The 14,124-nt window shown below is 36.5% G+C and overlaps 1 protein-coding gene across 7 annotated transcripts in view; it reads left to right on the top strand.

Moving 5' to 3' along the window:
• The window catches only part of CSMD2 (CUB and Sushi multiple domains 2), a 1,065,508-nt gene that overhangs the window by 869,512 nt on the left and 181,872 nt on the right, over nucleotides 1-14,124 (top strand). For all 7 annotated transcript variants that reach the window (XM_056795117.1, XM_056795119.1, XM_056795118.1 and 4 more), the window contains 2 exons: nucleotides 6,514-6,610; nucleotides 7,205-7,309. In XM_056795117.1, the coding sequence (XP_056651095.1) occupies nucleotides 6,514-6,610; nucleotides 7,205-7,309 (202 nt within the window). The remainder of the gene's footprint in view (nucleotides 1-6,513; nucleotides 6,611-7,204; nucleotides 7,310-14,124) is intronic.

Raw genomic sequence — 14,124 nt, 5'->3', positions numbered from 1 at the left:
ATTACCCCCTTGAACTGGGTGATTGAAAAACACAGGGATCACTTAGGGATACATGGCTGAGTTATGATGTATATCAATCAATTGGTAAGAGAAATCAAAAACATTTTAAAAATCCAAATAAAAAAGATAATTTCTAGATGAAATATAGACTATCAAAGTCTTATGTATAAAAATTCCAAGTAAAGGAAAAATAAATCTATAACAGGCCCTTGAATAAGGGCACAATTAAAATGATCCAAGCAATGATGTATTTACCCAGTCAGTAGCCAGGACTATAGAAAGTTTCCACTTTATGAAAGACAGAAAAGGGACTAGATTATAGGAGCCAGGTAGGAGCCAAATTTGAGATACTTGTCTGTAAGTATTTTCAAGAAGAGTGTGGATACAAGGAAGGCCTACATCTTAATGTATGTTAAGTGTCACAAACTTGAGTCTTCACACTAGGTTCAAGTCCTTTGTATTGGCTTAGAAGTGCATCAATCCTACCTGGATTGGTTTCTTCTTTTTTGACCGGTGTGCTCTTTTGGCACAATTCAGGTTTAGCTTTGTGCTTCTTTGGTCCTGTGCAAAGGCTCTTTTGTATATCTTGTCTAGAATAATTAAGCAAAGTCCCATAATTTTTTAAAAATAATTAGTGTCATCATTTTTACAGTCTCAAGCTTTTGGGGCATGCATCGACATTATAGCAAATATATTTTAAACTTATATTACTGCTAAATCAAAAAAGAAAATCTTAATACTGGTGACATGTTTTTCAAATATAAAAAGGAGAGAAAAAATAAAAGTCTGAAATAGTATATTGCAAATGAAAGAAAAATATAACAATAAAAGTTTTCAAATTCAAAAATATAGCTTATAATCATTGACACACTGTGTCAGTTAAGAAAATATAGAATACAAGGTTTCTCACCAAAAATGAGATCCATTTCTTCTTCATACCTGCCATGATCCACTGTGAGTACAAGCAAATGATTTTTACAAAGTAACAGTTTTTTTTTAATAAAGAACAGTAGTACAAATATGTAGATATAAATATCCCCAAAATTCTTAGTAGCCCAATTCATTACAATAGCAAACAAACCCACTATCATATTTCACATAAGTTGCTGTATGGCATTTTTAAAGGTCTTTGAACTGATGGATATTTGCCACAGTTTTTACAGATGTAGCAAATCTTTCAACCTTGGCAAATATATTTTTAAACATAGTAAAACTTATTTTGGTCTAGAACATCATCAAGAAACCTAGATTTCATTAAAAATGTAACAGGGGAGTCTAGGAAAAAAACCAAAACTGTACTGTTGATGTTTGGTAAAGAGGGCTGAAGAGTTATAAATGAGAGATGCTCCTTTTTTGGGAGTCATCCAGGGTTAGGGGTAACATGCCCTGGGATTAACTTCCCAGCTCCTTTGATATGAGACTGTGATGTTCCATCTGTTAACATTTTTATAAATGTGGGAGGTGGGGATTAAAATTGTATTTCACTTCAGCTACTAAAATGGCAGGGGAAATGACCAGAGATTGTTAAAAAAAAATTCTAAGAATCATGTCTAAAAGACCCCTCAAAATCAATTTGAGATATTTAGCTCATTAAATTTTCCAAAGGTTGTTATACAATTTTAACTAGTTTTTATAAAGTCCATCCTCTTTGTGACAATTTACAAAGTCAAAAATAGAAAAAAAAAGCTGTTTTATATGTGCTTATTCAATAATATATATTCAGTGTAGTTATAGGGAAAAAACAACAGAATATAACAATAGTTAAAACCCAGTACATTAAAATGATTCAGTGTAACAGAATAGTATTGAATACATTAATATATGAACTTAAAACTACAAAATTAAATCTTAAACAAAACAATCAGAAAAATGCAATAGAATACAGATTTTTATAAAATATTAGAGTCTGAAATGTCTTAAAAATATAAACTTTAGTCTCTTTAGTGTTCATTTTTTAAAATAATTATACATTTAGATGCCTATTGTCAGAAGGCAGAAGATTGGTAAGGGGTAGGCAATGGGGTTCAAGTGACTTGCCCAGGGTCACACAGCCAGGAAGTGTCTGAGGCCAGATTAGAACCCAGCACCTCCTGTCTCTAGGCCTGGCTCTCAATCCACTGAGCTGCTTCCCCATAGTTAGAGTGGGTTTTTGGAATCTCAAATTTGGCCAAAGAGTTGCAGGGAGATGAATTTTTCTTCTGAATCTCAGGTGAGATAAGTAACAGAATCAGTGCACTCAAAAGATATCCTGTGAAATACGCCATGCTTGTAACTTCCTATTTGGAAAACTCTCTTCCTTCTCCTTGTTCTCCCCCTCTGTGGTCCCCTGCCCCCTGCCACCTGGAGGCTAATTGTAGCCTAAGGAAAGAACACCCCCATTTTTACCAGCTGGGTTGTGATTCCTGAAGACACAGGATCAGCAACCAGCAGCCTGGGTCCTGGGGTTGGGCCTGGGGCAATGAGAGATCTGGGTCGGAGGCCAGAGTTGCTGGGGCCGGGGCTGGGGCTGGAGGCAGGAGAGTGATCTGGGTCAAGCAGGTCCAGATTGCTGGACAGAAGCAGGCAAAAGGAGCCAGGTGGGCAGGGCTGGGACCAGGTGAGTGATCTTGGTCAAGGAGGAGCTCAAGAATCAGCATTGCTGAAAAGCCTTGGCAGGAGGAACGTGGCTTAAAAAACATTATCTAGGCTAACTTCTTAAAAAAATTGAGAAATTCTCTTCCAATCTAGTGGTCACCATTAACTATAAAAATTAAATTACTTTCTAGGAATAAAAGTATTATATTTTATGAGGTTTATTAAAGATTATTAGAAATCAAGGATACTAAATAATAAACCACACACCTAGAGCTGATTTGCCCATTCACAGCCATTACTACATGTTACAATGTCCGAGTAGAGGAAGAGGCCGAAGTAGGCTTTACAGCCAGTTTAAATACTAATTGTGATCTCACCCAGGTGGGGACTTAGGTGATATTATAGGGAATTCTGGGAAGTACCAAGGACTTCTGGGGATTGAAGTCTGGGGTTCAAATCTCCATTTTTACATATCTAACAGAAAACATTTAATCTCTCTTTAACTTGACAGACCTTCAAATACTTGAAACTAGTGATTATGTTTTACACTCTACACCCTAACCCAAGCCTTCTTTGCCCTGTTAAAAAATTCTAAATTCCTTCTGCTGGTGCTCATCAAACTGATCACTCTTCTCCCTACATGCTCCAGGTTATCAGTGCATTTCTTATTTTAAAGAGGGTAATGGTTATGTATTGATATCAGAGATGTGATAGCACTCCAAAATAGTTAAAAGTGCTCCACAAATGTAAAGAAATACCACTGCCACCAGTAAGAGTCCCACAGGAGTCCAAATTCAAGGCAAGCTAATGAAGCCTAATCTACAAACATTTTTTCTCCTCAAACCAGGATATTTACTCGGTATTAAAAAAAAAAAAACAACAACTAACAAATCTAAAATACAATATGGTTAGGGGAAGAGATGAGAAATGGCCTCATTATAATTAGGAGTCTGTTCTTTAAAGTTGGTTTGGACAGTCTCATCATGGCATGAGGCCACTCATGCTGCCTAAACAGCATTCCTCTGGCTCTGACTGCAGCATCCCTATAATATTATTTGTTTTTTAAAAGGAAATTTTGAGTCAAAACATTTAGGAAGCCAGAAATTAAGATTTTTACCCTATTACTATTCATTGATTTTCCAATGCTATCCATAAATAAAATGTTAATTTTCAAATTAATTTCCATAGCCCTAAAACAAAATTTTATTTTCTTTTGTTTGTTTGTTTGTGGTCATCCTGAATACTTAGCTTCAGCCAATAAGCATGGCCAAGGGGAGACAACCACAATTTGTGATTCAAGCCAATATATATATAATCCTAAGTACCACTATGTTTTTTGTTTTTTGAGTATGCTCATCTGAAAGTTAGTATTGCTCCTCACTTTTCTTTAGAAAACATCTTTTCCTTCAAATTACAGAATTAACATGGAATGGAGTGGCTTCATTATGAACATGCCAGCTTGACCTCATGTACTTGATGAGGGAGTGCTATAATATAGAGAGATTTGGGCAAAGAATTTAACCACGTCTCTTCTCATGTGCTCTTTGTGGATAAGATGAAGAAATATGGCCAAGTCATTCAGGAGTCCAAATGGCAATCATTAATTGCTCAGTCAGGTTATAGTGAAAGCCGCTGTGGAGTTCTAGGAACCCTTGACTTTATTTTGTTTAATAATTTTTTCAATGATGGGGAAAAATGTTTTGTATTTATGCTCATCATATTTCCATGTGACATAAATTGGGAGAGATAGCAATGTATAAAAACGAGGATATATAAAGATGCAAACTGATTCAAAGATTGAGCCATTTCTAGAATAATAATACATAATGTGGATAAATGTGAAACCTTAGGTTAAATATTTCTTACATTAGCTTAAAATTATCAACTTCGTAAATACTAATAAATGGAAGTGTGGCTAGAGTAGTTCATCTGAAAAAGTTTTGTGGGCTACAAGCTCCTTATAATTCAGATGAATCAACTTTAAAAAGTTGAGATAACCATAGTATAAGTTGCTCATTGGATAGAATACTAGACCTGGAATCATTTACATACATCATCTCCAGTTAAAATCTGGCATCAGAAACTAACTAGTTATGTGACCTTAGGCAACTCACTTAACCCTAGTTACCTCAGTTTACTCATCTGCAAAATTTGTTAAAGAAGTAAATGGCAAACCAATCTGGTATCCTTGTCAAGAAAACTTTTTTGATTAGGCTCACAGAAAGTAGGACACAATTCAGAATGACTGAATCACAACAACATGTGGACAAAGTGAAGGAAAAGATAGGACTATTGTTCTCTCCTTTTATTAGACCACTGCTGTAGTATGATTTTCAGGTGTAGGGGCCAAATTTTAGGAAGAATATTGATAAATTGACTAATATCCCAATGAGCATTTGTAAGGGCCCCAAGAATAAACATCATGTGTCTTGGTTGAAGTATTGAGATGTGTTTCATTTGTGAAAGAGAGGCCTTTGGGTATAACATAACAGCTAGTTTCAAGTATTTAAAGGATTTTCATGATGTAATTAGATTTGGGGCAGAAGGATAAGCAGTTGATACAAATTGTAAAGAAGCACATTTTGGCTTAATAGAAATAAAAACTTTTCAAAGCTAGAAGTATTCTAAAGCAGAATGGACTGTCTTGGGAGGTAGGAGATTCTCTTCAGAGGCCTTTAAGTGAGAGCTGAATGAACACTTACTGGATATTAGAGAGACTTTCTTTTTGGTCAAATACATATTAGACTAGACCTCTCCTCATTCCCAAACTTCAAGGGCAGAAATAGGAGAGTTACTGAAAACAGCATGGGCATGGGCTATGGCTAATGAGCTTAAATGGAAATCTGAAGTTTTTTTAATCCTCAGAAGTATTTCAGAATCCAGGTTGATTTTATTTGGGTCCCTTCTATAAAAGAGCACTTCAGGATGGTAGAAAGACACTGCCAAATGTCTTTCAAAGCTTTTTTTTTTTTTTTTCAAAGCTACTTTAAAAAAAATTGTCTGAGAATCTTTATCCTGCCTCCATTGAGGAACAAGCCTTTAGTTGCTGACAATATTTCCCACTGGTACTCCTGGGTAGTTTGGATTCCCTCTAGGTATTCTGACCTAACTAAACATAAGAAAACTCTCACCTTACCCTGCTTCACTCTCTAGCAAAGAAAAGTTAACAGGTTTCTTTCATATATCAGTAAGAAAGTAATGGAACCTTTTTTTTTTTAAACCCTTACCTTCCGTCTTAGAGTCAGTACTATGTATTGGCTCTAAGGCAGAAGAGTGGTAAGGGCTAGGCAATGGGGGTCAAGTGACTTGCCCAGGGTCATAATGGAACCTTTTTAAGGTTAATACTTGTAAATAGTCATTCCTGATCTTCTTGCCACTTTTAAAACTTACCTTTTTTTAAAGTGCTCTTTGTGGGGAACAGCTAGGTGGCTCAGTGGATTGAGAGTCAAGCTCAGAGATAGGAGGTCCTGAGTTCAAATCTGGCCCCATACACTTTATAGATTTGTGACCCTAGGCAAGTCACTTAACTATCATTGCTTAGTCTTACCATTCTTCTGCCTTGGAACCAATAAGCAGTATTGATTCTGAGACAAAAGGTAAGGATTTTTTAACTGTTCTTTGTGTTCACATCTTTCCCATTTGATTATATTCTGACTCCCTCTTCCAAAGAGTCACTTAACAGATCACAGACTATGGCAGAAAAGACTTCACAATAAGCTTCCAGAAGATATATATACAACTTGCATTGTGGTTTCTATCTGTGAAGTGGAGAATGTTTATGAATCATAAAGAGAATGAGATTTTTGGAAAAATATATCTTATTAATTTTAAAACAACAAAAACCTATGTTATATGGATGTTTTTAAAGGCATGGTGATGTATCTCTGATTGTCACCTTTTGCTTTAGCCAATGAAAAATCTCTTCTTTGGCCTTCCTAGATTCAAGTCATCAGTTTTGTCACTGAACAGAACTGGGATTCCCTTGAGGTTTTTGATGGTGCAGACAACACTGTGACCATGCTGGGAAGCTTCTCAGGTAAGAGGACCTTGGAGAGGAGGGTAAGAAAGGATTAGCTTGAGAGTTAGTAGAAATCACAGTATACAAAGCTAAACAATTAGGATCCCCAACTCAACTTCAGCAGTTTATTAAGAAAGGTAGGGTGACCCTATATTCACTTTCTACACTTTATACATTTCTCAGATAATTTTTGTCACTTTGTATAGTATAAAATTTGAAAGGTTTCATAATATTCAGTTGAAGCCCAATTGAAACTTCGGATAGCAACAAAACTCATCGTCTCATTAAAATTCACCTGGCTGTTATATGCACCTACCTCTTTTTTTTTAAATATTCAGGTTGGAACAGGCAACTTATTCTACAGATAGCTAAAGGGAAATTTCCACTGAACTTCTTCCAACCAAGTACTGACTACTGCATTGGGAACTGAAGGTTTTTTGGGGACTTGAAAATAATAGAAAATGTGTCCAAATTATGAACTTAGAAGAAATGAACAAATTATGGCTTGGAGCATGATTCTAGTATTTAGGTCTGAAAGTCAATGAACAGAGTCAAGAAGGAATGGAGGGAGGACATCTTAACAGAAATATGTTGGGGATTTCTTTTCTACAGGAACAACAGTGCCTGCCCTTCTCAACAGCACATCCAATCACCTCTACCTACATTTCTACTCAGATATCAGTGTATCTGCTGCTGGCTTCCACCTGGAGTATAAAAGTGAGCAACCCACTTTTATGGGTCTCCTATCACTTTTGTGCATTTTGGGAGTTGGAATGGTTTATATGTCTTATACATGCCAAAGTTTCATATGGATAATCCACTGTCCCTTTCTGTTATTCCCTCCCTGAACTCTGGGGTTGACCACAGAGAATTTGGTTTTAGGATTCTAGGGTGGGAGAAGATTAGACTTGTGATGTTATTAATCTATGGAAGACCCTGAAAGGAAATTCCCTTTGCCAATGCAGATTAGCACCTACAACTTAACTTCAAATCTTAGAGTTGCCTGAAGAACTTAAAGGTTAAGTGACTTGCCCAGGGTCACACAGCTTTTATGTGTCAAAGACAAGATTTGAATCAAATCAAGGTCTTCCTCATTCTGATTTTGGTTCTTTGTCCACTTTGCAATCCTTGGTTCTGGGATAAAATTGGACATTGTAGTTTATCATTTAACTTGATCTCTGTTTCAATAGGCTATGAAACTCCTCTTTACATTGGTACTTGTAGGTTGATAATTCATCCTTTATTAAACTTCCATTTCCTTCTCTGTACAAAAAGAAAAAAAAAATCCTTCACCATTCCTTCCTTCCCATACTTCCAACTTAATCACTTCCTTTCTTTAATCTCTTTTATGTCAAGAAAGCCAATATTGAAACCATCCTTGTAACCATACATGAGAAATAGTTGCTATGGCCCTTGTCCTCAGAAATCTATCACTCTTTGGGAAATGAAAGCTATAGAATAATAAAAATAAATTTGTAATAAAATATTTAAGTGGTGAGGGTAAAGACACAGAGCACATAATATTCTAGCTAGGTAAACAGGATTGCCAAACATTTGCTTTGGGTAGGCTTAAAGAGTCAGAAAATAGACACACTAGGCAAGCTGAACTAAACAAAGGCTGGAGAGTATAACAACTCCAAAAGATAGAGGCAAGTCTCAGAATGAGCTTAATCTTAGTACCATGGACAGTTCAATTTCATAATGATTAAATTCTTGGAGACTACACTAAATTATAATTTGTGTGTGTGTGTGTGAGAGAGAGAGAGAGACAGACAGACAGACAGACAGACAGACAGACAGACAGACAGACAGACAGAGACAGAGAGAAACAGAGAAGTTTCCAGTTGACAGTAGCTCATCTATGCAGACCTGGTGCAAGCAGCTGCAAGTTGTGGCAGACCAGATTGCCCCAACAGATAAGATCATACCTTTTAGGTTTAAGGAGAGAGCCCTAGTTCTGGTCCCAGAAGAAAAAAGACCCCTTTATATTTTCCTTGGTGGCTTGTTGAAGCCACTCTATTCCCTCCTTCTTAGAGCCTCTAATTGAATAGGCTTTACTTATGTCCTAGAATCCTAGAATCATGTCATCTCTAGGGACTTCCACTGATCAGTGTAAGGATCATATTAGGAAATAAGTATTGTTTTATTAGTTTAGAGATAAGAAGTAAAGTGGCTGCTTGAGAAAAGAATTAGAGTTTGAAGCAGAGCTGAGAAAGCATGTTAATTTCAGTTGTTGACAGTTATAATGGTTTTTTGTGTCAATTACTCTCTCTGGCAGTTGGAAGTTGCTCTCTGGCAGTTAGCAGAGACATACTCTCAGGGCTGGAAGAGGTAACATCTTTGCCTCTCTCTCTGTCTGAGGGAAAGACCTAAAGGGACTTAGTGTTTTTCTTTCCCAACTTGGGAAGCACTATTGTCTATCTATTGTGGTTTTTATAGATTGATTTAACTCTGAGAAGACCAAAGAAAAACCTGGTCTTTGGTTTGGACTCAGAGTCTATTCAGGCTCAGATTCTTAACTTGATTCTTGTTGAGACTCAGTCAGCTAGCCTTTGATATTTTGTAATTTGAAGGCAAGGTTAAGAATTATAGGGATAATAGTGGCAGTTTTTATTTAGATAGTATAAATTTGGGTTAGTCAGATCGGGGAGAATTAGTGTAGCCTGTGAAACACAGGAGAAGTGGTTCCTTACAGAACCAGGGAGTTTGTTTGGGTAGATTTAGAATCCCTTAGAATTAGAAATCCTTGTTATCCTTATATATTTCAATAAATATTTTATTTTTTATAATAAGAGTCTCTTTAGAGTCTTTGCACATGGCCCTGAAGGGAAGTTCACATTTGAGCTTCACTTCATGACTGAAGATACTTTTGAATACATCTATCAAAAGTATCTGAACAGTTTTGAAACCTGTATTGGTATAATTTTATGATCTATATTTATGTCACTCAGCACTATTATTTTTTACATCAGGAACTGAATTACCACTGGTGAGTCTGCTGGAATGAGGGGTACACTTTAAATTACATTCATACAGTGTGAAAAGTTATTCCTTACCTGATATAAATGCTAAACTCCTACAGCTTTGGTCAATTAATTAATAAAAATTAAATAAGCACCTATTTTGTGCCAAGCAATTTTCTAGAGATACAAAAGAGGCAAAAGATATTCCCTGTCTTCAAGGAGTCCATGTTATAATGGGAGACAACAAATAAATATATAGAAATAAGCTACACACAAAGTAATTAAGAATTGAGAATTAGGAAATAATTAAGAGAGGTAAGGCATTAGAATTAACAGGGGTTGGAAAAACAACGTCCTGTAAAAGATAGATTTCAGTTGAGACTTAAAGGAAGCCCAAGAAGATAGAAGGCAGAAATGAGGAGGGAGAGGATCCTACATATGGAAAACACCCAGAGGAAATGCCTGAAACTGGAAGACAAAGTATTTTGTTTGTGTAACCTCCAAAGAGGCCACCATCTCTAGATCAAAGGGTTCATGGTGGGAGGAAGGAGTAAGAAAACTATAAATGTCAGATGGGCTGAGGTTACAGAGGATTTTATGTTTGATTCTGGAGGCAATAGGGAGTTTATTGAGTAGAGGAGGTGACATAGTTAGACCTGCACTTTCACAAAATCACTTTAGTGGCTGACTTGATAGTAGATTGGAGTGTGAGGTGAATCAACATCAGGCTGTTGGCAATATTCCAGGAATTAGGTGTTTTAGCCCTTTATCGAATGAGTAGTAAGAGAAGAGAAGAGAAGAGGGCATCTATCAATCAGAGATGTCACAAAGATGAAATCATAGGCTTTAGCAACAGCTTGGATATGGGACATGAGGTATAGTAAGGAGTCCAGAAGAACTTCTAGGTGGCAAACCTGAAAGATTCATGAAATGATGTTGCCCTTTTACAATAACAAAGAAGGGAGAGGATTTATTGGGAAAGATGATCAGTTCTGTTTTCGACATGTTGAGTTTAAGATGACTACTGGACATCCCTTTAAAAATGTCTGAAAGGCAGTTGGAGTTGCAAGATTGGAGGTCAACAGAGAGTTTGGGACAGAATGAGTAGATACAAGAATAGTAAGCATAGAGATGATAATTAAATCAAAAGGAGCTAATGAGATCATCAAGTGAAGTCATATAGAGAGAAAAGAGAAGGCCAGGATAGAATCCTGAGAGATATCTATGGTTAAAGGGCATGATCTGGATGAACATCCAGCAAAGGAGACTGAGAGGGAACAATCAGGAGGAGCATCAAGAAGAGTATCAAGGAGCAGAGCATGATCAACAGTGCCAAAGACTGAAGAGAGTTCAAAGAGGAAAAAAGATAGAGGAAAAGCCCTTAGATTTGGCAACTAAGGAATAATTGGGAACTGAACATTTTTTCAATGGAATTAGGTCAGAAATGAGATTGTAGAGTTAAGAAAGGGTTTAAGAGGAGAAAAAGTAGAAGCATCTATTGCAATTACCTTTTTGAGGAGTTTTATACAGAGGACAGAAGAGATATAGGATAATGCAAAGAATAGTATGGTCAAATGAGAGCATAGAGATAATGTGGGCATGTTTGTAAGTAGTAGGGAATGAGCCAGAAAGAGATTGAAAATGAGTGATATAGTGGGGAGGACAGAATAATCTGTTGGAAGAGATAGAATGGAGTGGGATCTCTTTCAGGTAAGGAGATTAGCTTTGGTAAGGAGTAGGGAAAAGTGGAAGAAGGCATTTGAGTGATAGGGAGAAGCAGGAGTTCATGGTGAATAACTTCAATTTTTTTTCCCATAAAATATGAGACAAGGTTTTTAGCGGAAAGAGAGCAGGATAAATAGAGCCATGGTGCTTTGAAAAGGGATAGAAAGATTTGGAAGAGCCTCCATGAGGAGTGAAGAGTAAATTGTTAAGGCAGGTTTCCTTAAAATTCCTTGCCCCCTCATACTATCACCAATTGTGGCTTGCCAAGCTTTATCCTTGAATCACTTTCACCATCTGCTGTCATCAGTCCTACCTACTTGCAACTGAATGAACATGGAGAAAGTCATGAGGACTCAGATGAGGTTGTGTAATATGAATATGAAAATGGTCCCATGGCTCCTGGTCTTGTATTGGACAGTGGTGTTAAATCTATTTGGTATGGAGTTAGGAGAGCAAAGTGATGAGAGAAGAATTTTCAGTTGAAGTAACACTATGGAAGCCCTTCAGGGCTTTGAGCAAAAGAGCAATATTGTGAATATGGTGTTGATCCACAGCTGGTCAAAGCCATGGATGTTATCCAGTCCTACTCTTATATTAGATCTAGAGAAACTGGAGCCCAGAGAGAGAGAAGGGACTGTGTTAAAATCACACAGCAAATTAGTCCCAGAGGTAAAACTGTAATCCATATATTTGGACTTAAATCTAGACTTATTTGTACAGGTAAAACTATAATTGCTAGTTTTGCTGTCTGGATCAAGAAGAATAAACATTTTTTCAATCAACTTTGTAATTCATAATGTGAACTTAGTAAAAAAAGTTATTATTTTTAATTGAGCACAACTGAATTACTTATTCTAGTGCCCATAGATGAGTGTTATTAATGAAGTGGTAAATTCATTCATCTGGTAACTTCCTCTTTTAACTAATTAATCTTTCTAGCATACATGATATTAACACATGTGAATCATGATCTTAAATTGGAAAAATATTTGAAAATCATTTAAAATTTTTGTGTCTAAATTTTAGTGCTTGGGGTAAAGTCTGTCTACCATAGTTATTGCTTTAACCCTTAGCAACTTCTGCTGTGGCATTTCACACCACTTTCTGGCATCTTTATGTCTTTTCAATAGTTGTCTTGGCTTCTCAGCTTCCCCACTTTGTGCTGGACAAGTAAAGGTATCTAGATAGCTGTATTCTAGATATGTAAAGTGTAACATATAAAGTGTCCACATTTACAGTAATGTAAACAAAATAATTTCACAGAAGGACATAGATGGAAGGATGTTTATTCTGAAGAACTTCTGACTTCCGTAACACAAATTTTATTTGTGAGAAGTGGTTACTTTTTTGTTATGAACCAAGATAAAATCCTCAGCAGAATTTTATAAAAAGTATTGGCTTAAACCTCAAAAATTGACTTTTCTGGTATTGGGAAGTTGTTTTTCCTGGACATTGTTTGCCATTACTACGATGGTTTTTTCCTTCCCTTTCCAGTCAAAAGTCTGAGTGAGGAGGGCAGGCTCTTTGTCTATGGAGGTAAGGAGCATGGTTTTTCCCTTTGGTCACCTCTCGAGCCTCTGCAGCTTCTACTGTTTACTGCCCTTCTCTGTGCTATCTCTGCATAGGTACCCAAGGTCTGCACTCTTCAGCCTCCTGGGATCTCAGGTCTAGCTGCTCTCAGAGGTAGGTCTTTGGTGGTCTTAGTCAGCTGCCAAGGACCTAGAGGTGCCCCTCATAGGTGGGGTGGGAGAGGATTGATCAGATCTCATTTTGGTGAAACCTATTTCACCCCCTTATCATGTGGAAATGCCCAAATCCATTGTACCTTCAATGCTGCGACCTACTATAGAATCCCTTTGTTCATATGAATTTGGGATTTTTTTGGCTTTTTGAGATAGTCTATATTGGTATGTGGTGAGGAGAAGAAGTGTCCTGGATCTTACACTGCTGCCATGTTTACCCAGAAGTCTCAAAAATTGACTTTTCTGACTAAATATTATGTACATGTGTTACTTTACCTATGGAGGAAAAACTGGTGCTTTACCATTTGTTAAATGTGTGAGGCTAGGACCCCAAACTTCTCCAAATGATTCTGGTACAATTCATAAAGATGCCATAACATGATGTGTGGAAGGCTAAATAAAAAGTAGCCTAGTGTTGATGCTATATCTAAAGTGGATGGACTTTACCATAAGCATTAAAATTTAGACAGTACGAAAATTTTAAATAATATTTTTCAAATATTTATACATTTTTCAATTTTTACATTTGTGTTGACATCATGTACTCTCACTAATTTAAACACAACTAAGGACCTGCTTAGAAAGGCTAGTTAATTAGGAAAAGAAACTGCCAGATGATAGACATCATTAATAAAATTCCATTTATGGCCATTATAATAAGTAACTCTTCTGAGTTACTGAGTTACTGAGTTACTGAGTGAGACTGAACTTCTCAGTCTCACTCAATAAAATGTATCTTAAAATAGTGAGAAATACTTAGATGAAGAACAGAGACTGTTCACAATGGTTTTCTGTTTCCGTCAGGGTGAAAGGAAAGACATTTTTTTCTGATTAATAAACCCTTGGCTGGAACCACCTTTACCTGAGACTCCCAGACCATTCTCATTTGACTCCTGCTCTCCTTACTCTGTACTTCACTTCCATGCTAGCAATCCCATGTGGATTTTCTAGTCTACCATAGCTATCCAATTTCCAGCTCCTCTTTCTTCCACTGTAATCTCCTGGTGAATGAGGACTATAATTCTTGCTTATATTTTTATTTCCAGAAATTTTCATAGTGCCTGGAACATAAAAAAACTTAATAGATACCATATCTGTCTAT

This window comes from Monodelphis domestica, chromosome 4 (assembly GCF_027887165.1).
Source record: "Monodelphis domestica isolate mMonDom1 chromosome 4, mMonDom1.pri, whole genome shotgun sequence".
NCBI lineage: Eukaryota > Metazoa > Chordata > Mammalia > Didelphimorphia > Didelphidae > Monodelphis > Monodelphis domestica.
The sequence above is the reverse complement of the archived record's forward strand: the minus strand, read 5'-3'. Positions and strand labels throughout refer to the sequence as shown.